Source organism: Pseudopipra pipra, chromosome 1 (assembly GCF_036250125.1).
Source record: "Pseudopipra pipra isolate bDixPip1 chromosome 1, bDixPip1.hap1, whole genome shotgun sequence".
NCBI classification, from domain to species: domain Eukaryota; kingdom Metazoa; phylum Chordata; class Aves; order Passeriformes; family Pipridae; genus Pseudopipra; species Pseudopipra pipra.
Genome location: NC_087549.1, coordinates 124,997,522 through 125,024,233, shown reverse-complemented (window position 1 = coordinate 125,024,233; position 26,712 = coordinate 124,997,522). Strand labels below are relative to the sequence as shown.

Here is a 26,712-nt window from a genome sequence, read left to right as displayed (position 1 = left end):
CAAATAACGGGCAGATTCTTGTGTCCTCAGGAGCAAATTATGTCAATAGTTGAGAATTTGGTGGATTTCTAGAAAGTTCCAAGACGACCTCTGTGTTGCCTTGATTCCAGTGAGGAATCGCATCCCAGTGGCCAGTGTTGCTCCCCTAGAGCAGGGACATGGAACAGGACTTGTAATTTTGGTAGGTGAGTAGTCAAGCTGATGCATAATATATGTAGGTAGCAACAGGCTTTAGTCACCTGTGTAAAAAGTGCTATAAGGCCGAGCAGGGCCCAGAGAAGTAAAATATTATCTGTAACAGTAGGTATATTATATTATATCTGTGTAGGTATATTAATCAACAAATGAGATATGCAACTTCTGAAATATGAAAAATGAACTTCACATATCATGTGTGAAACCTTCCCAACCACAGAGGAGCATGGTGCTGTTGTCTGATACACTGTCAAACGCTGCTCTTCTGAAACCACATCATCTTGTAGAACTGAAAAAGACGCCGTGCAAATTGCCTAATATTTCTAAAAATAAGCGTGAGCTGCTGTCTCTCTCCAAATTTTAACGACTCAACCAAACAGTAACACAGACACGGTGAGTGTGTCTAACATGCTGTGCCACAACTGGTGACTTACTATAAGAATTACATGAAGCATGCTAAATACGGAAAGGCTGCTTATAACTACACGCACAAAACCCGGTCCCAGGTTGACATCTGCCCCCGCCTTCTGCTACCCCCAACCCGATTAGCTGCAGAAATCGCCTCTCCGGCGTCGGCTGCAGGTCCTGCAGGGAGCAGGCAGCCGCCTGGCTCCCCTGCCAAAGCCAACTGTGGCGTAGCCAGAGAAACGGGCAGCAAAAATAGAACAGCAGGATGGCTGCGCGTGGGCGAGGCAGAAACCACATCGCCAGCAAAACCTCCCAGCGTTATTTTAGGACCGATACAGACAGAGGCCGTGGCGTTCTGCTCGCTTTTCACAAAACACTCCCCGGGGGAGGGTGAAGCGGGAGAGGGGCGCGAGTCCCGGGCAAGGTGCGTTCCTGTCCCGCTCCTGGCCTCCCTGCCTCCCCGGCCTCCCTCCCTGGCGTCTCCCCACCGAAACGGGCTGGGCAGGAGGAAGGGGTTAATTGAGCTCGAGGCCGAGCGGCGGAGAGAGGACGGGCGGCAGTTTGAAAGACAGAGAGTGGACAGCTGTGTTTGCTGTGGTATTTTTAAACGCATTAATGCAGGCTCCAATCACCCGGCCATGCTTGACCTATTTTTGGCTCAGGCCGGCCATTGTTCTATTTCTGCCGCCGCTGGGCCACGAGGGTGTCAATTCAAATGCAAATGAGTTATCGCTGCTGCTCCCGCCAAGTTCGCCCAGCCGCCTGGCCGAGGGACGGGCGGCCGGCAGAGGAGAGGGGCGCGGGCACAGCAACGCGGGACTAGCCTGGGGTCATTCAGATTAAATCCTCCGGGGCTCCTGGTCCCTGGAAAGGTGGCTTATTCGGGTTGATGGTTTGTTAGAGGCAGTTTCTTCCCCCCCCCCTCCCCCCCGCCCTGCCAGGAAGCCCAGAGCGCAGAGATATTTCTTCATTTCTCCTTCCACCTGCCGCTGGCTGCCCGAACGCAACTGCTCCAAGTCGGCAGCGCGCAGCCCCCCGCACGCTCACGGCTCCCTTCCAGCGGCCGGGGGCTGCCGCCAGTGGATTTGGGGTTTTCCCCCTCTCCTGATAGATACTTGTGCAAACGCTTAAACACTGCTAATTGCCGAAGCATATTATCCTACAACCCTCGCTGAGGAGGTAGGACCGCAGAGGGTCGTGCCCGACGCCCATGTGCAAGTGCAGTGATGAATCTCTTGTGTAGCTGAAGTGCAGACCAGTTGGAATATGCTGCAGACAATTTACGAGAGTGAATCGTGTTTTTCCTCAGATGGAGTTTCTGGACGCGAACAGCTCTTGGCTCAGCAAAGAATGCACAGTATGATCAGCTCAGGTAAGAGACTTCAGTGGCTGACCGGGAAAATACATGACAAGAAAACACCCTTCCGTTACAGAAGTGACAGTTTTTGTGGGCTTTATGTAAGTTGTTGTTAAATAGTTCTGGTAGTATTTTAGATAGCAGTTGCTGCTTTTGTGGGGAGTTTGTCTCCTTTGTTCTGCTGCTTTCCAGACACAGCAAAATGCTCACAACTGAAATCTAGTTTGGGTTTCCTTGTTTGTTTTGTTGCGGGATTGCAAAATGGGGCTCATGATATACAGGCTCATTCCCAGGGAGAGACTTCCTCAGACAGACGTTGTCAGGAGGCTGCACTTGGAACCCCTCATAGGCAATTCTAATCATATGGTTATTGTAAACAGGATTTGCTCTTTCTGTGAGTTTCCTTTTCCCTAGTTTGCATATGAAGGGAGTTTAATACCAATCCCTTTGTCTTTTCATTAAAGTGTTACTTTAAAATGTCTTTAAGCTGCATGGCTTATTTTGTTACTTTAAAAATATTTGTGATCCTGGCAATGGTAGTTATATATTATGACTCACTGAGATGTAAATTGGTTGTGTTATTTAATGAAGGTGTTTCAAAGCTGCTCTGAAAGAACATTGCATGTATTTGAAGCTACCCTTGTATTTTATAGTTTCTTTGCTAGCTGTATTTGAGACCTGCAACTGATGGACTGAGGATAAATTAAGTTGGAAGAATTGTTGCCATTCAGCTAAGATATCAATTTAGACAGGCTAAAAAGTCAAAATTTCAGGTTGCTCTTGCCTATTCTCTCCTAAGATGTGAATTCCACTCTTGTTTTTATTGGACTGAAACTCTTGTCTTTTGAGGCACAATGTTACCTGTTTTACATCTTTTAAAACCTAGTTTTCTGACTTTGTTCTGCATAAAGTTAGCTTTATAGAGGACTATATGTAGAATGCAGGGTGAATTGTTTGCATGTACTTTAGTCTTCGTTTATACCCCCTTTTCTCTTTTTTTCTTTTGATTTTCCTTTTTCTTGTTTTCTTTCTTTTGCTTTTCTTCTTTTTCTCTCTTTTTCTTTTTTTTTCCCTGTTTCTTTTTTTTCTTTCACAAAACTCGACTGTCACCAATTTTTGAAAAGAAATATATATGTAGACCATACCTCTCTTCACATGTTACCTGTTTTGGTACACCTGTTGAGCCCATGTTTGTTTGTTTGTTTAAAAATTGTTTATTTTCCTGCTTTATAGAAAAAGAGCTTTGAGTTTTACTTGTGATCCAGTTACAGTTCCTTTGTCAAGGACACAAATCAGGTGAAGATGTGTTTATAAGTCTGAACAATGAAGCTCTAGCAAAGACAGTGGGTAAAAGCAAAAGTTTCTCTGAAAGTGTTAAACTTTTGGAAAGCCATCTACAGTGTCAACCTCTTGTTCAAGAATTATTGCTTTTTCTTAGTTTTCCTGAACAGCTCAACAGGTGTCCAGCACTTCTGTATTGGTCAGAGATAAGACTGACTGCTTCCCCTCCCTCCTGTTTGTTGGGATTTTTTGTTTGTTTTTCATTTTAGTACTATGTCCAGTTGAAGTTAACTGTACACAAGTGAAAATCTGGGGTTTTTATCTCACTGTGCTGCCTTGTAGCTTCCAACTAATTTTTGTATGAGTAATAGCGGTTTGAAACTCAAGAGAAGGAGGTAATTTTCTGTAAGTTTATAGCTCTGCTTTTCTTCACTGGAAACACGAATATCACGTAACTGTTGATTTTTATCTGATAGTACATTAGGTAGGTCCACATAACATATACAGTTTCCTCTGTGGTGCCAAGTAGAATAGAGAGAGGGCTTTTTTAGACTAAAAATAAAAACCCCAAAACCTTAATCGAGAACATTACCTAGGTGAAAGATATTTAAGTATATATATTCTACACTATACAACACAAATTATTCCTGTGTTTCAGTTGGCCTTTAAAATACACAACTAGACTGCAAGTAGTTGACATTGTGCACAGTCTGCAGCTCAGCTCATGTCATGTGAAACCACAAGGCCTGGTGCTGCTCCTGATTACCTTCAGCTCCCTCCAGTTCACAGTCTTGCAGTATCAGGCCTGGTAACTTTTCAGGTATTGTCTCCCTTTATGCTGCGTATAGGGAAGAAAGAAATAGCCAGGGTATGACGATATGCAGTATCATTTGGAGTAGCAAAATCATTTGAACTTTGCTTATTACAGTGTCCTTACTTCGAAGTTACCTTCACTTGCATGGATATGACTTTTAGTCAGGTTAAAAAGTTGCACATATTGCAGAGACAAGCAGATCCCTGAACATTTACAGTTTGCTCCCTTGATATGCTTGCTTCAAAGACTTCAAGCATAATTTGAAATAATCAATGGATTTTTAGGTTTGCTGTTACCCAGATAACAACACACATATATTATGCAACTGTGATTTTAAGCTGGGCTGGAGCGATCCCCAAAGAGGAGAGGTTCAATGGCCAATGACTACGTATTTGCAAAGCAAAATGTCTAAGAACTCTCTCACAATAGCAGACATAGGAAATACTTCTGCAATGTGAAACAGTTCTCCTGGTATTCCCTCAATTACTGCTTTGCCTGTCTGTCTCCATCCCTGCTTGTAAGTCATACTATGAATGAGATGATCTGGATAGGTACCAATCAAAAGTCTAATTATGAATGGAGCAATCTAGATCGGCACTGACTCAAGAAGCTGTGTAATTTGCAGACACCTACACCTTACTGCAGAGAGCAGTTTCAGCTATCCTGAGAAGGCTGAACTAGATTCTCCCATATGGCACTGTTGCTGTAAAATGCAGTAGCAAGTGCTGTGCATCTTTATTTAGGAAAATGATGCTGATGTATTCTTATTTGATACCATAATTATCTTAGTTTCATAATTTAAAAAATAAACCTGGAGTCTAAAGCCTCTTATTTAGCTGGAATTACTATTTATCTATGCTACCCCTTTTATTCTACCCAAAAAACCTCAACTTCCATGTGTGTGCAATGCCACAGTGGACCCTAACATTCAGCTGGCCTCTGATCTTACCACAACACAGATAATAAACTGTATGTCCTTGAAAAAAAGCATTTGGTGCAGCACAGTCCATGGGAGAAACACTCATTAAAATATAGTTAATAAATAACTGGTGTAGGGCTAAATTTCTCAAATAGAGGGCACTTGTGTGAAAGAGAAAGAAGAACCTACCCAGCCATGGTATCTGTAGATGTGAGACTTCAAGAAGTAGTGCCAAGTTCATTAACTTCTGGTGATTTAATATACTGTGCTGTTTTTCCAAGGGGTAAGGTTGCTAAGTTTGCTCCACTGGCCATATCTTGATGTACAGCCTTGCAGCGGCCTGCCTGAATTCCACCTTGCCTTTTATTGAATAAGGTATCCTCTGCTTCCTGCCTAAAGCTGTTGTGTTGAAAAATCAAGAGTTCAAGGAGATCGTGAGCTTAAAGCTTGGCTTGTCAGCGACTTGACAGGTGACCTGAGCAAGTTACACAATCCTGCTTACGTCAGCTAACCCTTCAGTGAAATACGGAAAATGATACCTGTCAGGCTCAGGAATCAGTAGAGCAAAGCTATTCTAAAGAGGATATAATGATTCAGAATGATTAATTTGATTGACTTCATCTACCTACAGGCTTGTAAAACACCTGCAATTTCACAAATGTAGTAAGTGAATGTAGAGTATTTTATTCTCTGCACCAGTCAGGAAATTCACGCTGTGTCACTGGAATATAAATGACAGAATCAGTGCTACACGCCTCATGTACGTGGGTTGACAGGTCCTCATGAGCTATTTTCCCTTAGTAAACCCCAGTGTACAGATTTTGTCTTGTATGTTATATCTGTCATGTATCTGCATGGCCTCATATATACATGGTTTGTTTTACACATGGATTTATATTGCCTTCAGCAAAATTCTTTGATATTTGCTCTCCTATTTTTCCTGACCAAACAAAACCTTCACCTGCTCACCTGTTCCTGTGGAGAACCTGAAGAAAGCAGGTTAATTTATAGTTTTGCTCTGATATTCATGAAAAACTTGACTTATTTGCATATCTGAATCAGGTAACACAAACTTCTTACAGATACAGAATGTTGCATATCTGGTATGTCAGGCCCTAACACATCAGAGAAAGTAGAGAGTGAGAATAGATATGCTGAGCTTTTACTTTGTGATTCTCTTCAGAGTAATGAAAAAATTGAGTGCAGAAATTCAGTACAGGGAAGTTCTGGATAACAACCGGAGTGGCTTTTTCATTGCCCATTGTAAAGGCTAGGTACAAAAAAATCTAGTGCTTCATTGTAGTAGCTGAAGTATTTGAATTAATTGTTAGGGAAGAGTGAGGCCTTAGCCTTATACAATTAATACAATGAGAAGAAACAAGCAACAGAGACTGGCAGGTCTTATGTAGTTAAAATCTCACTGATTTTGGGTAGAGGCTCTGCCCAGCAATGTATACTGGACAAGACATCGGTTATGAATTCAGTTGAACAAAAATGTGATAAAATGGAATGAAGCTGCTTTTTCTGTTTTGCATTATTGAGAATACATCGATTACAGACTCATGATGCCAGTTTCATGTGTCTGATGCTGTAACAACGCTAAAACATTGCCTTTTCTTTCTTATTATTCAAGTCCCAGCTTCTGAAGCCATGTGATTACCTGACAGCCTTGCTTTGTATTGCAAGGTATATTTATAGGTTGTGGGAAAAGCCTGGAATAAGAATTTCAAAGTACAAGATTGACAAGAATAGCAAGTTACAAGAGCTGGAAAGTAAATAAAAAAGTATGCAGAACATTACTTCAAAACCTCTTTCAGCGTCTTTCCAGAGACCATTAAACCCTGCATTTAGTACAGAGGTTCACTAGTGCTGGCGCTAGGACACCAGCTCCCCTCTCTCCGGTGCATTGAGCTAAATCTCTTTATTGGAAAAGAGCTTTTTACTTCAGCCGTTTATTACTTTAGCTGTTCAGCTTTATAACACTCATTGGTTTGCACTGCACTCAAACACACAGTTTCAGCCAGAGTCTGCCATCCTGTAAAACTGTGTGCAGAATCCATTTAGTTCAGTAAGGTTTGCTCTACGTATGAGGAACGCTTGAAACTCATCCTGCTGCCAAAGCTTTAATCAGACCTGTGTTTCTGTACCAACTGCCCAGTCCCTTTCTTCTGCACAGTCTTTGCAGAGAAAGCAAAAGCTGTGAGAAAGCAGAATAGATAGGCAGCCTGCAAAATATGTTTGTATAGTAATTTATTTCAGGTTTTGGTGTAGTTGATGGGGAAGGTTTCAGATGTTGTTGCATTTTAACCTTTCCCAACTTCTGCTGGGGGTAGTTTTTATATACTGGATACAATCCAAAATATCGTAGAGAAACTAATTGGCAGATATTATTGTTAAAAACATGAAAATCTAAAATGCCCTGTTCTGTGGATCTCTTTAACAGGCTGACTCCTCTGGGTCAGTTATTCTTAGCCTAGTTATTTTCATCTTATGGCATTACAGGTCTAAGATTAGCCTGTTAGGCGTTATCATGCCATCTGAGTTACCTCCTAATATAACTATACACCGGAATGATTATTTATAGACAGAGCATTCTGTCATTTTTGCTTTATTTCTGGTAGTTTAAATAAAGAAGAGCAACATTCAAGAAAAACCACAGATTCCTTCCTGCTGCCAAAACAACATGATAACTGCCTGCTGAGGAGCAGGGATATTGTTTAAAATGTGTGCTTGCAGCAGATGCAAACATCTTACCTCTACTAAAACAAGGTACCTCAGGGTACCACTGCTCCCATCTCTTCTGGAGTAGAGAGCTGGGTGGCCAGATTGATGCATCAAATGACAGAGTAGAGACAAGGCCGGGGTTGCTGATGAGAAAAAGGATAACCAGGCGCTATTTTTAGGGGCCGGCACTGTCAAGCTCCATGTTCAGTGTGAACATGTCACATATGCACACAGCTTCTCCAAAATGGACCCCTCTAGTTTTGTTACATAAAAGTGATGTCTGCTGTACAATTAGCCTTCTAGGTGCTTTTCAGAAGATATAACGGGAAGCTTTAGCAAATTGTCAGATTTTTAGCAAACTGTTCTTTACGACTGCTTCACAAACATTCCTGCTCAGTAGAAAAACTTTAAACCTAAAATGGAGTTGTTGTTCAAGAACACAGTGAGGTTCATTCTCTCCTAAGGAAGTTCACTGGGATCTTTGTGCTTGCATGTGTGTAACTAGGAGCAAACTTTTAGCTTTTAGTGACAATTTAGTGAAGAGTGGCATAAACAGAAATGTAGCAGATCTTCAACTCGGTGTCAGGGCAGCCTCTGACTGTAGTTGTTGCTCAGGAAGCTGCCAATTTATAAAATAGTAGAATATTAATGGATTATAATTATCTAATGAAGTCCATCTTTTCTTTTTTAGGTTTCTGCTCTAAATAAATGGCATGTTTCTGTCTTTGTGCGATTTCTCTGCGTAATCGGGAGGCACCTGATTTGTTCTACTTTAAAATGTTACCGGTGTAAAAAGGCTTTCAAAATTAGTGGAAGCCTCTGCAAGGTTGAATGATACAGTACTGGTTTACCTCCCATTATATAATGTGTAGCTCATTTCCTTTTGTCAGTCTGGCAGTTCTGTGCATGACTGTAAAGGTACTTTGGCGTTTAGTATAATCTGAGCATAGCCTACACGTGTTTTATTTGTTTTGTCTCTCATGGTTGTAAACTCCTTCCAGCTTGCAGAGTGTACAAACATGACAAGAGCTCCGAGAATTCAAGCCTTTTGTGGATGAATATGCTAGATATGCAGGATGCTTTATTCTGATGATAACATGTTCTTTCTAGTAATGAAACTGAGTATCATCAAAGGGAGACAAGAAGTAACAGAACAAGTTCTTTGATAATGCCAAATATATAAATCATGTTTTTACAATCAAAGCCTATTGTTCTCTTTCATGATCCCTGTGGTTGAAGGTATGCATGCCAGAGGGAGGAACCGCAGTCAGTCGATTTCAATGAAGTCTGGAATGGAATAACGAGAAAGCTTAATGTTAATTTAATAATTTCCCCCAATTGTTCTGTTCTTAATCCAAGTTTCCTTTTTCTTTCTTGGTGCCCAAGGCCACCACCTTTTTGGTGTTGTGCAGTAACAATATGAGAGGGAGTAAGGAAAACAGTCTGTTAGTGCTTAATCATACATAGAGACTCTTTCTGGAGTTTCCTACTCCTGTTTCCATTTAGTAAAATGTTAGTGATGGCCTTTTTATTTACCTGTTCACAACTTCATTTTTTGCAGTTACGAGTTCTTACTTCTCTTCCTCAACTTGCTTGATTTCTAGATAAACGCCTCTGATGAAAAATGTATATTTTTCCTAAGCCTTGTAAAGTCTCTTTCTTGTGGACACAAAAGAAGTAAAACTCTAGGACTGTTAAAGTTTTTGATATTCAAATTTGAATCTGACCTCGAAGATTTAAAATGCTTAAAAGAATATATGTATTGCTATATCACAAAGAAACGTAAAGTGAAATACCTAGATATTTCGAGATTTCAAGCTGACATGAATAGTGATGGAATTAGTATGGGGCACAGAATGGTGTAAGAAGTAGCAAATGGGAAATCATCAGTATTTTTATTTATATTGCCTTTATATTAACATAGCTACTATTACATGTAGATACATAACGTTAAAGGACTATATAGAAATTACTAGAATGCCTCAAAAGGTTCATTGTAAAAATGAGCTTGCACAGCAGCAGCTGAAATCTAGTGGAACCTAAATACAGGAGAGCACTTTACCTTGGTCACAGTAGCCTGTGTCATGCATATGCTCAAAACTATTCCAGGCTCCAAAAGACAGATCCACTCATTCCCACACACATATCAGAAAGTTGGCATCCTTTTATTTGCTGTCACTGTTTTTCCTGGGGGGTCTATTTCAGAAGAAGAAGGTTTTAGCGTATTGTTGCTTTTAAGAATTGTCAGTAATTGTTATAGAAGTAATTCCATAGAATGTAGTAAGTTTTAGTTAGGTTTTCTCAAGGACTATGAGAGAAAAGACTGGCAGGAGAAAAAGAGGTTTAAAGAAGTTATGGAACAATTTTATAAATGGAGTAGTAGGGCAGAGATGAGCTATACAAGCACTTCCTCTGTTAAAATGCTGTTGTGAGGGAGGGTGGGAGAAGCACTGAAGATGCAAGAGAACTATGTGGGAGGTGGAAACCAGTGGTTTTGGAAGTACAGTTCTAACTGTCCATAAACACAGGAAAAATATAGGTGAAAACAGTTAGGAAAGTGATCTACTAAGATGAGAGAAGTTTCTATCAATAAAATCTTCACTGCCATCATGAGGAATACATGGAAAAGTAGGAATATTTTAGAATCAACAAAAGATGTTAAAAACAACACAGGGCTGTGTTACTCTTGTAGGAATTTCTCTTGCATTGTAGAGATTATTTTTCTGTTTTCTTGGTCTGAGAATGAGGTTTATGAGAGGAAGAGGTGTAGGACACAGTCTGTTTATGCACACACTGCAAATTCTGCTGCATCTCACCATCCTGAACTCCTTCCCTCCAAATGTAGCTCAACTTTCCTGGAGAACCTGCAGAGCAATCTCAGCAGAGCTTTGCCATAAATTTCCATCCCCGTGCCAGCTGCACCATCCTTGTCTTACCTTTTCTGCTTGACCTAGTAGGCAGTTTTCTGAGCTCTGTGTTTATTTTCTGGTTTTGGTTTGTTTTATTTTTCTTCTCGTGCCAATATATACAGAGTGATAATGATGCAGCTGGGGAACTTACTGAGACAAGAAGGGAAATTACAAATGACAACATGAAAGGGCTACAGGCAAAAAAATAAAGAAAGAATGCTAATGCAACTGAATTAAGTAATGATGATGCTATGGATGATTAAGAATGCTAATACTGACACAGCTATATTGTTTAGAAAATAAATGGTTAGAAATGGGAATATATAGAAAAATAACCCTTGGGCTAAAAGTCTCAAACCTTGTCTAAGAATGAATGCCTCTCTCTGGTTACTAGTCATGCATATCTAGTTGTCACTGATATGCGTATATAATTGCAAAGATGTATATACATGTACTTACCACCAGTCTTACTCTGTCTCTCCTCACTGAGGACACTCTGGTGGCTATATTAAAACCTGTCAAAAATTTTGGGAACTCTGGGTTTCACAAGTTAGTTCTGGTAAGTTTGAATGAGTGCCTAAGGTGATTTTCTTCTTCTGCAGGCCTAGCAGCCCACCAGAGGCAAATGTGCATCCCATAAACCTCATTGTCTGCCTGCTCTTCTTCATCTGCAGATACCCAGAGGTCTGCAGCAGTTCGTTTGTTCCCAAAGACCTCAGGAACTCATTCTTAAGGACCTGGTTTTGTTATTTCCTCTAGGGAATACTATTGCTAGGCCTGTTCTAGGTGGTGACTAGGAGCTCTAGGTGCAGCTCTAGGTTTTAAAAATTAGTAGCCAAATAGGCTTTAGTGCTGTCCTGCAGACTCAGAAAGACATGAGTGAGTGTAGAGATCTGGATTATTTCTTTCTTAATTTTCCTCTTTCTCCTTTTTTAAATCTTTTATTTTTGTTATCTGTGAATGCTGTGCCTGTGGTTGTACAGATGTAAGGCTTCAGTATACAGGAGTGAGGGAGGCCTGTTGAGGTGGCAGCTGGCATTGCTGCGAAGGAAGAGCAGTCATCCCATCATCTCCCTCGTCCTGGGCTGCCATTCTTCTGCTGAACAGTCACATTGCTTGTACCAACACAGGTATTCATGTGTCCATTGGGACTGATGGAGTGAACAGCTGTCCCTGGTTAAAATGTGACCTGCCCCATATCCTGTGCCACTGCTGTGTGTGCTGCAGTGTGGGGAAGGAGGGCATTATCCTCAGGGTCAGAGGGGACATGAGTGGGGAAGGGAGGGACAACCATTCCTCTCAACTTCAGCTCTGGCATACAGTGGCCCCAAATATATGTAAAACTGCTGCCTGGGAAAAATTCTGAAAAATACAGGCTTTGGTCCTCTCAACATTTGAAGGACAGAGCCTAAAATTTCATGCTTAATTAGCACCTTGCTAAACTCCATTGAACTACATAGCACTTTACCATTAAGTAGAATTTATGCTAATTCAGTCCCTATGAAGTTGTCAGTGATTTACCCTTCATCATCCATAGCTGTTCATCATCCATAGCCTTTATCATTTCAGCTGTTAATATGAAAGGAAAATACCATAAAAGCGTACATTGTTTTGTATTAAGTAGAACATTATATGTCTGTTGGCCTCAGAAATCTGCACCAGTAGCTGTCTGCACCTCAAAACTGTATCAGTCCTAGTGCAATGCCACATGAAGAGTCTGTTCCAGGAAAGCCTTCATGGCTGTTACATTCAATTTCTGCTCCATTCTTTATATCTGGAGAAAATGTTTTGCTAGAGATTCTTCCACTGACTGCCTCCTATCCTCCTTTACTTTTTGTAATGTAAGAGTGCTTTGGTATGTTCTTAGACTTCCTAGACAACCTGGAAATCAGTAGAATTCAAGTTATGGGAGAAAAATTTTCTTTCCTGTGATGCTGTTTCCTGGTTGCTGCTTAGGCACTGGTATCAAATACCAAATACCAAATGTAAACCAAAACCATGATGTAATTAACTGATTCTGACATGTTAGCAAACACAGATCAGAAGGACCATATAATTGTCACAGTTGTTGCTGTAAATTTCTTAGTGCAGTTTCAAGTTGAAGGCATAGTTTGACTTTTATGGCTGGCACTAGGCTGTGCTGAGCCTGGTGACACAAAGTGCAGACATTTTTTGGATCAGAACCCTTCAAAATGACTGTGTTCTTCACCCTAACAGGCAAAGTTTAAGATCACAGAATCACAGAATATTTTGAGTTGGAAGGGACCCAAAAGGATTGAGTCTAACTCCTAGCCCAGCACAGGACCATCCCCAGGCTTGGTGCTGTGACCACTTCCCTGGGGAGCCTGTTCCAGCACCCAGCCACCCTAAGAACCTTTTTCTAATATCCAACCTAAACCCCCTTCAGGCCATTCACTCGGGTCCCATCACTGATCACCACAGAGAAGAGATCAGGGCCTGCCCCTCCTCATATGGCTTCCCTTCAAAGCCCTTCATCATCTTCATTACCCTCCTTTGGATGCTCTCTAAAAGCTTAATATCTTTCTTATATTGCAGTGCCCAAAACTGCACACTATATTCAAGGCAAGGCCCCCCCCAGTGCAGAACAGAATGAAACAATCCCTTTCCTAGACTGGCTGGCGATGCTTTGCCTGATGCCCCCCTGGACACAGTTGGCCCTCCTGGCTGCCAGGGCACTGCTGATTCATATTCAGCTTGCCATCGACCAGGAGCCCCAGCTCCCTTTCCACGGCACTGCTTTTCGGCCTCTCATTCCCCAGTCTGTACATACATCCAGGGTTGCCCCATCCCAGCTGCACGATCTGGCACTTTCCCTTGTTGAACTCCATATGGTTGGTGATTACCCAGTCTTCTGATGAGGTCTCTCTCCAGGGCCTCCCTGCCTTTGAGGGAGTCAGCAGCTCCTCCCGGGTTTTGTATTGTCTGCAAACTTGCTTAGTATCCCTTCCAGTCCTGCATCCAAGTCATTCATGAAGATGTTGAAGACCAGAGGGCCTAAGATGGAGCCCTGTAGACCCCCTAGTGACAGCTCCCCAGTCTGATGTTCCCCCATTCACTATTATCCTCTGTGCTCGGCCCGTGAGCCAGTTGCTCACCTGCTGCACGATGTGTTTATCCAGCTCTGTGCTGGACAGTTTATCCGGAAGGATGTGGTGAGAGACAGGATCGAAAGCTTTACTGAATCTCAAAAGATTACATCAACTGGCTTCCTTTGATCAGTTAGATGGCTTACCTTGTTGTAAAAGGAAATCAGGTTTGATAAGCAGGACTTTCCTCTCATGAAATCATGCTGGCTATGACCAGACTGCATTGTCTTTTTTTTTTCAATTTCTTCCAGAATAGTGTTCTCCATGACTTTACCAGGCACCGAAGTGAGACTGACAGGCCTATAGTTTCTGAGGTCCTCCTTCTTGCCCTTCTTGAAAATCGGAGCAACGTTCACCAGATTCATAGTCAGCTGGGACCTCTCCAAATTCCCAAGACATAAAAATGCCAGATCTGAAAGGAGAGAGATTTTCGTTGCTGTTGCTTTGTGTGCAAGTCTGTACATCTGAACTGGTGACAGCCATAAACTATGTCCCCAGTGGGACAGGATGGAAAACCAGAAGCATTAGTTAGTAACAGTCATATAGGAAATAGCTTGTTCTGTCCATCTGTCAGGACTTTGTATTCAAGTAATTGTCCAAAACCTCAGTAGAGAGAAGAAAACTCATCTTTCTCCTTAGATAACATGTTCAGATGCTTAAACTTCATGATTCTGAATGCAATCATTATGTCTACCAGGAAGACAGTAGTTACTTTCTGCAGGAGAAAGGCTGTATATATTACTCTTACACTTCTGCACTGTCTGCTTTGTTTTTATATAACACCTGCACTCCCCAGAAGGCCTGTAGTTATGCAAATAATTCTCATTTATAATATGGTTTTCCTCTTCCCATATAGATGGATGGTTGCTTAGGTGGATATAAATAGTATGTGTTCCATGCAAAAAAAAACATAGTAGTGCAAATGAAAATCAAACTCTTTCTACTTATGGAAGTCTTTTCAAGCTCTTAATCATCTTAAATCCAATTAGTCTTTTCCTGTTTCTGACATGGCTCCCTTTGAGATAGGATAACAGAACTGAAATATTCCTGGTGACAAAGACTCATTAATGAATATGAAAACTTGCTTTTATCCTGCTTTCTGTACTTTTCAGTTTTGAATCTTGCTGTACATTGACCACATGTTGTCACTGAGCTGTCTGCAATGACAGCCATCTGTTTTTAAGGTTATATTAAGGTTAATGAAGCACAGTAAAGTATATTCTATTCATTCCTCCCAATAGAAATTACTGTGCACATGCAAAAAATGAGTGAACTCTTCTATTTTGTTTCCCAATCACAAAGCTTTATAAGGACCTCTGTCATTCCTCAGAGCCTTCCGTGAAATATCCTGAAGAGATTTGTTTCATCTGTGGTTTTAACCCAATCGATCTGTTTTTCATTACTCTTCTTTCCAGACCTCTGTTAAAATAGCAATTACTGTTGCCTCACTGCACTATCAACCTTTTTTTAAATTCAAAAAGAATATTTATTTCCCTTCTGCTTTTTATCTTTAAAACTGTTTCTGATCAGCGATAGAGTTCTTCACATAAAGTTACAGAACAGGACACAAATTCCAGTGAGGCACCTTATGAATGATGTTTTGCAAGTCCAGATAAGTCTGTGGACCAGATCCTTGGCTGGTACCAAGTGTCACAGCGTCAATGAAATCCAGACCCTTTCTCTGTCACCGTTTTGTTAAACCTTTGAAAGAATTTGTTATGCTTTTGTCTCAGAATATGTATGCAATTAGAATTCAGAGCTCACAACTGCATCTTGCAAAGTCAGTTTGCATCAAACTTGATTTGTTCCCTAAATGTCTATGAGATTAAAACAAGTTAAGTTTAAACAAAAATTGACTCCATTCTGACTGTTAACAGGGGATATAGTTTCTTAGAGAACATATGGGGAAAGAATATCTCTTTCCCCTTTTTCTTTTAAAATTGTGTACATGGCCCTCATTTGGCTAGAATAATTTTTGCCAAGACAAAACATTAGAAATTTTAAATTCAAAATAACTAATCTTAAAAATATCAGATTAAAGCAATTACGGTAGTTTATGCATTTCAACCTTGCCTCTTGTGTTCACAATTATATTGGCATAAGCAGATACTATTTAAAATGAAAAACATTTTTTTTTTGCTTCACCACTCATTTTCAATCCTGTCTGTAGTTGTGGACCAAAGAGTTTAAAATGAAAAGAAAATATAAAGATTGCAAATCTGATATAAATACTAGAGGATAAAACATATGAAGAGGGATTAAGGGAGGTATATTTATAGCCTATAACAGAGAGAGCTCAAGGGACATGGGCACTGGCTATAAATAACTTCAAGGTAACAATATAAATGAAGGAAGGGAATTATTTGTTCTCAAAAGATGGTGAAGCATGGAATAATAGCCTGAAGCAAAGCAAAGCAAAGTTTAGGTTAGATGTTAGAACTTCTTTCTATCAGTAAGAGCTGTTGAGAGCAGAGACTAGAATAACTAAGGTAGGAGGCCGAGGCAGTTTCTAAAACACAAACTACAGCTGTTTGGCTATAGATTCAAATTACTCCTAGATGGAGTTCTGTTACAAAATTCACAGGGGCAGACTTAATGGTGCAAACATTTTTTTTTTAATTTTTTTAGCTGTTACGTTTTATCATGCCCACATTTCATGGTATGCATTAATTTCCCTTGAAGACGATGTAGATACAACATTCCTTCCAAGATTAGTGAGCAGTTTTAACCAGATTAAGGGTAAAAAAATGTTATTAGTCAATTATAACCTCATTTATTAGTTAGATTTAAAGTTGTATTTAATCGAAGTAGTGGAGTCTCCTACTATTATTTCTTTTGGTCAGAAGGAAGACCTCTATTCTCAACAGTCCCTAGATGAGATGGTGGCTTTTGAACACTGTAAACTTAGGTTTCTGGGTAAGCAAAATAGTTTCTGTGAATTGTACATGATGATGTCAGAACAGGGGCAGTTTGCTGGGTACTGCTGTCTTCACTAGAATGAAATAGCTTCTGTAAGTTGGGTGCTTGCATGCTTCAAAGTGATATCTGACACAGCCATGACAGAAGAAAAAAGGGGGAGATAAGGCATGAACTCCAGAATGAATTGGAGTGTTGTAACTATCCTATCGCCCACAGCTATAGATCTCTGAAAACAATATGGCTCTAGTCTAGGTCATCACTTGTACATGTTTACCTTTTTTTCGTCCTTTAGTTCAATGTGTGTATGGTGTGCTTCCTAATGCTGGGCATTATTTTGCAATTTAAAATTTTTAGACAAGATGCTTTTGCTATAACCTGGCTAAAAGAAGTCAACACCGTGCCAACGAGAGCAACAGGGGAGGCTTGAAAGACCAGAGTTATTTCAAGGTGGTGTCAAATATGTTTGAGAGTGTGTGTAAGTGAGAGAGAGGGAGAAATCAATTGAGTAAAGGTGAAAAACTCTGCAGGTGTATTTGGACCTCTGCAAATGGCATATCACTTACTTGATCAACTTAACTATGGCTTTTCCAATATTCATAGGCTTTTATGTGTCATGAAAACAATATGACAAAATAAAATGTTGCAGTGTTAAATTAATATGACAGCTGTTTTTGCCTCTGCTTGTCTAACTTATAATCCATTAGGCAATAATAGTTTTGAGGGACTTGAGGCTTTAGTTGTTACGTGCAATATCCATAGAAGATATTGTTTGAGATAATATTGATCAAATCATATAAACATATTTTGCTTGCATAGCTTCAAGAAGTACCTGTATTTTTACAAGAGTAATATAATGTCTACTCATTTCTGCTCAATAGTCTGATACACTTGAGCTGTTAGCACTACTAGACATATCTGCTGCTATTAAATCAGGTAGGATCTCTTCTAGAATTACAGGCTTTTGGGCACACCTGAACCTGAGATTTTTAACTGTTAGTGGATTTGCCAGTGTATAATAGCTCAAAACACGGAGCTTTAATCTCTCAAGCATTTAGTTAATATTTAGCTCTTTTCCCTGTCTCTCCTCTGTATCTCTTGGCTGTTAATTTTTGCAGCTTTGAAAAATCTCTGTTTTAATAAGATAGTTGATATTATTTCATCTGGATAATAGAAGAAAAAAATGAAGATCCTATGTGGCAGAGTACAGCATTTGATTTTATACTTCCCACCTCTTTTTTTATCCCTTCTTGGCCTCAATCAAAAGCATGTTCCCTCTTAGGCCAGATGGCAGCGCTGGAAGAATAACTTCTCACTCAGTGGCCAACCTTTGAAATCTGGAGTGCTGTTAGGTAGATTGGATACCTCCAGTCCTCCTGGATTTGAGATAAGTTTTTAAGAGAGCGCTGGTTGTAGCTTGGAAATCAGTGGTAATTGCCTGTCATCTCTGTGGAGCAGGCACTGGCTTCCTCCTGGAGTAATTTGCCTCATTTTACTCCATGGTCTTTAGATTGTACATGCCAGTGTCTGACTATTGACGATTTTCTGGCAACTAATAATTTCACTTGGATGAAACAAATGTGCTTTGGGGAAATTCCAGCCTTTCTAAGAGATTAGACTGCTAGGAAATGAAAGATCTGGTTTAATTTGTGAAAACTTCAGTACAGACCTGTATGTTTGAAGGTCTGTATAAAACATAGTATTTCTTTATTTTTCTTCTTCACAGGGCTTGCCACGGTCTTCTCATCTGTAACCTTTGATTTTTTTTTCTTTCCTGGGAAGGTTGTATCTCACGTGCCATAAAAGGTGTTTCTCAGTTTTCTTCTTGGTATGACCCACATAGTTGAGAGCGGAGCTGGCTGGTGCCTCTGATTGAACTTCCCTGAATTGCATTGCTTTACACTGTCAGAAAAACTCAAGGGTGTTGCGACATGATAGTAGCTACACAGTGGTCCTTGTACACACAGATGTGCTCTTCCCATCATGAAGGAAAGAAGGTGAAAGTGTTTATAATCTGTCTTGCTTGTGATTCTTTGGCCTGAAGGATGTCTTACATTTATAGGATTTGTTTATATTTGCATAGTGACACATTTCAGTATTTAATGTTTGTTATGTTTTGAATGAGTTGTCCATAAATAATTTAAATATATTTTTTTGCCAAGAGGCATCTCTCTTACACTGTAAAAAGTCATTATTACTTTATTTATTTCACTTTCTTGACTGACAGTATCCTTGTTTCATACTGACCTTTCCCAAAATTAAATAAGATTAAGTCAACTTTTTCTGAATTTTTATTTCTATTGTCATTTTGCCCTTGTTCTTCATGCAAAGCTATAGATTTAATCATAACATCTTTGGAACACTTGGATTCTCCCTTGGTGTGGTGAAACCTGTTCTTATGTGGGGAGAAATCGCTAAATAAGAAAAAGCAAATACTAGAAAATCATTTATAATTTGGGAAAAATGATTTGCAGTTTTTCTATGCCAATTTTAGAATTAATTCAAATTACTTGGATAACATATCACAAAATATGAACAGCTCTCAGTTATTCTGGTAACAGACACTTTCTCACAGTGTTCCTTAGGGCATGTCTGGTAGATGGGTGCCAGTTCCTGTCCACTTCATGTTTTGACTTTGTCTCCTAAGCAATTCAAAATGTTGATCAGTTGTTCACAGTGATATGAATAGATACCCAACTTGTCCAAAATCTAAACATTTATTGCTGTTCCAGAATTAATGATCTTAATTTGTATCTGATGCCAGCTGGTAAAGTCTGGAATTAAATTGCCATTTTCTTTCAGTCGCTTGTCTTTATATATGGAAAAATATTCAGAAAAAGTTACTCTCTGATTTGAAGTTTCATTTGCTTGTATGTAGGCCAAAACCAAATGTTATACATCTGTGAAGGCTTACATACTTTATGAACTTGAAAAGGGAAGCATGAAATTAAGTATTATTCTTACTTATTATAGAAAGAAAAAAATCACATGCTGATGTTCTTCAGTCTTTCAGGAAATATTTTATCTTTAGAATGGAGGCCCCAGGGCTGCCGTGCACAGCTGAGCCTGAGGCCTGTGCAAAACTATATATTCTTATGCACTTTTTTCTGGCACCTGTGCCTACACTGCCGTTGTTGCTGGAGAAGTGAGAAAACCATACAGGCAGGCAAGCTGTGCTGAGCTCCCTACTGCTGAAGCTACTGTGCTGTAAGTAAGCAGAGAAGTAAATGAAAGTTGTCCCATTTTCATTACTGCACTGTGATCACACCATTGGCAGGAGCCCCAGGACATGCACAAAGGTCATTGTGGGGAGAAGGCCGTAGTTAATTCAGTTCTCTAAGTCTGGAAATAAATTCTTGATAAGTAAAGTTATGAATAAAATAATGTGTTACGCCTGTTGAGCACTGTATGGACTTTCTCCTGCAAGCTGATAAATATTTTTTTTCTTATCCAAAAAGGCAGGTGCCCTATGTTTAAAGCTCTGATGTTTAGAAACCCATGCATTTTTCATCAGTCTGAAATGGTGTGTGTTATACCTGGACCTCACTCCCTAAATGCATTATACAGAAAACCTTTTGTTGACAGATTCTGAGAACATTAGGTCAAGAAAAAATTCCTTATGTTTAAAGAGTTTGGTGAGATTAGAAGACTGTATAATAATTTTTATTTATTCATTTCTAAGAATTATTACAATGGCTGTGATAAAATGATGAAGTCTTACACTTCTGCTGTCATAATAGATGTCATTAGATTTTTAACTCAGCAGATTAAAAAGTTTTGTGTGGTCACAAGTATTTGAGACTTCAAATTAATAAGGATTTTTTCCAGTGGCCGCTTGGTTGGATATTCCTCATCATCTTAAACTTGATTGCAGCCTTTGAAAGTGCTTTTTTAAACTGTGTTCCTTAAAGCACAGGCAAATGTTCTGAGGAAGTACCTTTGTTTGGAGAGGAAATGAATTTCTGGTTTCATGCTTACAAAGAACTTGGTGAAAATATTTTACAGTTCAGGAAACAGCAGGACTCACAAGTTTGTATGAAGGCCTTACTCTGGATAGACTGTCTGTTACCTGTAACTGGATTACCCAAGCTTTTCAGCAGGCAAGGGAAAATGCATTTTAGGACATCAAGGTGGAATGATTATCAAGTTCCATAAGTTACGTATTACCCTTTTGTTTTAACCATTTGTTAGCATGAAAGAGCTAGAAACTTTTCTTTCATTGCCAATGACTGTTTCAGTTTTACTGTTCAGGTATATTGTTTTTTTCTTGTCTGTTCAGGAATCTGATTAGAACTGAATCATGATTGTAGCAGTGTCAAAAATGTTAAGGCTTACTTTTAAACCAGTTTATCTTTGAGATTTTCAGACTACTGTGATGTGCTACTAACATTTATAGTTTAGAAGGAAATGACAGTAAATATTTGTGAGGTTTGTGAAGGTGTCATTCAGCTTTCTGCTAAAATAAATGTGGCTTCGTTTTTTTTCCCTCGTGTTATTTTTGGCCAAAACATTTCAACCATTTTTGAGAAGGGAGCTAGACAAAAATAAACTATTCTCTCCTTGAAAAGTTCCATCAGTCTGCCTTATTGTAGAGCATGAAACTCTGGTGCTTTTTGTGCTTTAGATCGGGAATTTGGCATATGATATTTGTGGCTGAAAGGCGACTTTTCACTTTCACTGTGCAAATCTATTTTTGTTGGCCAAATTTAAATTGCAGATCAAGTTTTACTTTGTGTCAAGGTATTCTGTCTTTAATTAGCATTTATATTCTTGTTCTTTTTATCAGTCTTGTTTTTCAAGACAGGGGAGCCAAAAGCAGCCCTGGTGCAACTCCAGGTGCCTGAATCAAAGGGATCCAGTTGTATCCATCAGTTGCCTTGCAGACCCCTCCACCTCTGTCACCAAGCATGATAATGAGTAGACTTTGATGAAAGGCCAGTTGGTAACTGGAACCATAAGGGAGAGAAGGGGAAAAATGAAAACTGAATGGGGAGGAAACTGAGTGGTCAGCCAAGGAGACTGTGTCTGGTTGAGGACTACTGAGAAGCTGGGACATGGTGGGAAGAATGGAACTGGATGAACAATAGAAGCCGAGACTGGCTTGGATGGAAGCGGCAGAGAATGAATAAAAGACCTGAGAAAGACCAAAAGTGCAAAAAATGGTTAGGATTAAAAACTGTGTAATCACATAGCATTTTTCTTCTTATAGGACTTTTATTTTATCTATGTCCAGAGTAGATGAAAGATGAAAATGTTTCTGTAACACCATTGTTCCATGCCTGGCTGCAGGCATTATTAACTTCACTCTGTACCCTACTCAGTATGCTGTTTATCAATTTCTTCACGAGTTCATCTTTTGCAACTTTCCTAAATTCTGATATATTCAAACAACACCCTTCGTGAAGCGTAAGAGGTTGTTGTTGCTGTGTAATGGATGGGAACTAAAGCAAACAGCATTTAAAATACAAACATACTGAATATCTATGGATTCATGGTGCCCTCGTTAAACAGATGAGGACTTGAGGTTTCAGCATGCTTACTTTATATGGAACTGTTGTTTAAGGCAGAGTTTGGTGGCTTAGTGTTGCAGTCTGAGTAGAGTTCTGTTAACATAGATAATATAAAAAAAGGTTTTGTTCATTTCTTCATCTTTTAACAGAGAGGAAAAAGATGATTTATCTTTATGCAGGGTGAAGTGAGCTTCACTACAGGCACCTGAGCCCTCTGTCTGGCTTTGTGAAAATGTTATATATGATTTCTCAGTCATAACATTTTCTTGCAACATATCATTGCTTTGGATTTTGCTGAAGCCTGATTAATTAAGAATTGCTGAGAGTGAGCAACTGATACAAACCAAGTTCATACTGTAATATTTCTGAGAAATGCTGTCAATTCTTCTGAACTATTTTTAGCGGTACTTCTTTGTTTCCAGTGGCTTTTCTCCAACATGCAAGCTGTTGTTTTGCTGACTCACTGTTACAATTTCAGAAGTATCCTGGATACAAATAGTATCCCTCTGCATTCACTAGCATGTTCTGCTTTGCTTTAGATTAGCTTTGGATATATTATCAAAATGTCTATGAATACTTAGCCTTGGAATTCATAATTAGCTGACAATACAAGTAAAAACATCTAAAAAGGATCTTCAAGCTTACAAAGCTTGCAAAATTGGGAACTTGGGATATGTCAGAATTAAGCTACTTGTGCAGATGGTTATAATTCACACACTTGTTTTAGGGAGCTCCTAGAGAATATAGAGAGAAAGCATTTACTATGATATGAAGTTAGAGGAACACTTTGCACTTTGATTAGAATGACGATGGGCTTATCCCAAACCTGCTACCTCAGAATAACAAAAGCTGTCCTTTCCACTGTTTTGGGGATGAATACTATATTTCTGAATCTTTCTACAGAGGCTGGGAATTAGAAAATTCCAGTCTCTCGGTGGCATTTTTTGGTAGCTACTTAAGTTGCAACAAGAAGGAATACCAGCAGCTTAAGTGTAATATCTTGCCAGCTGACTCCAATAACTGTCTGGACAGAGCTGTAATGAACAGGGTAATGCTGAAGTGGAGTGAGTGAAGAAGGGAGGAAAGGAGGAGGAGGAAGCTGTAATGTTTCTCCTGTGAGTCTTTGGCAATAATTTCCAAACAGTCATGAGGAAATGATTTACTGTCAGCCTCTCTCCAATTAATCAGCTCAGTTTTCAATGTAAGCTTGATTGTGTTTGCAACCATATGCAGTTTCATGTCTCTCACATTCAGGAGAACTGAGAAACAGAGGTTCACTATTTCTGCAGTTCTGACAGGTAGGAGAATATTTTTTTCTTTAGTAACTTAATTGGCATTACAGAGATGTAAATACTGTTTGTACATTGTAGTTAGAATCCCTAATTAATGGAAGTTGGACTCTTGAGTTCTTCCTTATATGCTCTGCCATCACTTTTACAGAAAGACAGACCAAAGGATCTGAGTGCTTCATTGCTCCTCCCAAACGCACCAAGCTGACACCTCACCATCCTCTCTTTCTTCGTGAGTGCTGTGGTGAGATGAGGCTTTCTCGCAGCCAAAACACTTAGTCTTGCATGTATAAATGTTAATGTGTTAAGGAGGGGTGCATCCTGATTTTGCTTATCTGGTTTTTTTAAATACTTCTCTGGCTCCTTAGTTTCTGTCTAGGAAGCAGAACTGACCAATTTCTCATTGCCTTCAGCAATTATCTTCTCATGCACAACATCGAAGCTTTGGGCTTATACATGGCTCACCTAGAACCAGAAGTGTACTCGTTTGAATGGGCATGAGTGGAAACTCACTGAAGTGTTCCTTACTAGTAATGCTTGGGTCAGGGATAACAAATCCATTTGCTTTACAGCCACAGGTGCTCTGTTGCGGTCACTGTTCAAAGCTGCTTTGCTTTTTGAAGTAAAATGAAGCGTGCAATGAAGTTACCAGATGAAATTCACCCCTCTGAATTCTCTGCTAACCTATCAAAAGCATTAACCAAATGTAATGAAATTAAGGCCTCCGATTAACCAAGTATATAATTTGCTGATATGTGAAAGAACCTTGGCTCACTCTCTGCACTTGCTCGTCCTTGAAACATCTACCTTGACACAGGGATTCTTGTAATAGGAGTGACATGAGAGTGACTATTCCAGATAACAAGCCTGGAATCAATATAATATATAATTCTACATGGAACTTAAGCACACAAATAAGCTATTTTATAGTCCGTATACTAAAGTGTCTTCCTGACACTTGGACAGTCTTTTGCAGGATATCTCATAGCTTTACACAGGTCAGCTTCATTAATAGACCATTCTACTTCTTCAAAGTAAAGCTATCAGACTGATATAGATCCTTTTTGTAAGCTGTAGTTAGAATAATTCTTAACTTGGGAAATACTTTCATGTATTTATACCCCATCTCATTAGATTTTTTTTTAAGTCCTGATTTTTTTAGTTCTAGAGGAAGTATTTCAAAAGTCATTACCAATTTGAATTCACAGTGTACTACAGTCATGATTCCTTATGATAATTACAGCTTCTGAATTGCGAAGAAAGGACAAGTGATATGGAGAGTAACTTCCCACTAGGGACATAATCTAGTTATTAGTTTAAAAATGTTTAGAAATATGCCAACATTTTTGTAGTAATGATAACAATATTAATAACCTCAATACTAATAGAAGTAATAATAAATTTGGACTGTGTTGCTTGCTTCTCTCAGTGGCAACAAACCACAGGTACAAAAGCTAGCTAGAAAGACAAGATAAAAGCTTGGGTGGATTCTCACTGTGAAGGGCAGTATTTTATTCCTGAAGTAGTAAGCAGTTCTTCTGTTAGCATCAGTTCCTTTTTTTGTTCTTCTTGGTACACAGTGCAGAATGGAAAGGGAGACATTAAAGGCAAAACGATAAAACAAGAGGTGGGAGACAGGCTTGATTAGTGGGGACAAATGAGAGAGTGGAAAGAAAGGAAAAGTGCTGAAAGTAATGTGGTGTGGGTGGAGGTAACTGATTACTGTGGTGAACAACCTCAGGTTTTTTTGAGGAGGATGAGAAGACATTAAAGAAAAGCAGGAATGATTTTCTACTGAGTTACAAACATCAAACTGGCAAAAAAGAGTTAATTAAGTTATATTCTAGCAATAGAAAAACAAATGTGAGATGACATTTTAGCTGTGAGGCCCACTTTAGGCTGTTGAAAAGTAGCAGAGTACTAACAATGTTCTATTTTTTCCACAGCCTCAAGAAAACCTCATGGCTGCAGTGTCGCTGCTAATTTACTTTTACATTTCATCACACATTAGTTTTCTAAAGTACACTGTATGTCTTCCCAAAGCTTTTGTTAGACCTTTCTTACATTTTAAAGGTATATTTTTTACATTTTAAAGATAAAGGGTGTCTGCACTTCTTTATACTATTAGTGTAACAGCTTACATCATGATTAAGTGTCTTAGCAGAATTAAGAGTAAATAATCTGTCTCCATAGAATTAATTTTATAATTTACTGGAATTTTACTGAAACAAATACCACTGAGAAACACGTGGTTTAAGCTTGCTGTTAGGTAGTTTGAGGGCACATCTCTGCTGTTACACTATCTCCTCTCTTTCATTTGGGTACAGGATTGTTTTCCTTATTCTTTTAAAAATAAATGAGAGAGAGAAGGAAGTGGCCATACTGAGCCTGTATTGTTTCTACAAGGGTAGCTTATAAACAGATTATCAAAACAAACATTTGTGCCACACTTCATTCCACAAATAGAGAGCTATCTGATAGTAGTCAGCATGGTGCATCTCATAGAGAACTTGAATTTAATACCAGCGTTAGGCTTTATGTAAGAAGATAGCTTATAAAACTGGAGCCCTGCTTTGCTGTGTCGATGTGTCTGGAGCTCAGAATAAAATTGAGTTTCCTGCTTTAGCTGTATCTTGATCTTAAAATAACCTGCAGAAATGATAGTTCTGATTATGGGGAAAGTGAAGGACTTAGAACATTTTCCTAATAAAGTCACGGATGACACAAGACATAGTCATCTGTAGTCTGTCTGTAACGAACATTTCAGAGAGGAAAACAAGCCTTTGAAATTGGATAATTTGATTTGCAATCAGGCCTAATTACTTTAGGAACACAGAAAACCTTTGTTTTTGACAGAAATAATCACCTGGAATTCAGTTAGAGGAGAACAAGCCATTTAAAATACAATAGATGCCACACAATATGCATAGGAAAACTGATGTCTCGGGGGAGAGAGCTATGTTTGAAATGGACTCCACCTGTCGTTTTTCTTATTGCCATTTCTGAAATAAACAATTGAGCTCAAAGGACACATCACCCTAAAGGATAAATAAAATGCTTGTGACTGAAAGTACACTTAAAACCAATGCATGATAGACAGTAATTTAAAAGTCCTAATGAAGTCTTTTTATCATCTTTTGAGTATTACTGAACTTTACAGCCACAGAAAACACTTCAGGAAAGTAATTAATACTAGAATAAAACCTGACTATCCTCATACAAATTGCAAATTTGAGACCACCACTAGTTAACTGAAAAACAGTGTATAATTTGGAGTTAAGAC

At 39.2% G+C, this 26,712-nt stretch overlaps 1 protein-coding gene across 16 annotated transcripts in view; it reads left to right on the top strand.

Moving 5' to 3' along the window:
* Positions 1-26,712, top strand: part of HDAC9 (histone deacetylase 9) — a 460,274-nt gene that overhangs the window by 184,376 nt on the left and 249,186 nt on the right. For 5 of the 16 annotated variants that reach the window (XR_010435224.1, XM_064675710.1, XM_064675670.1 and 2 more), the window contains exon 1: positions 1,795-1,975. The exons of 1 other annotated variant lie outside the window; for it this stretch is intronic. Coding sequence is in view for 14 of the 15 variants with exons in the window: in XM_064675710.1 (XP_064531780.1) it covers positions 1,870-1,975 (106 nt within the window). In the remaining variant the exon portion in view is untranslated. 10 more of the 16 variants (XM_064675750.1, XM_064675684.1, XM_064675740.1 and 7 more) reach the window with 7 other exon arrangements.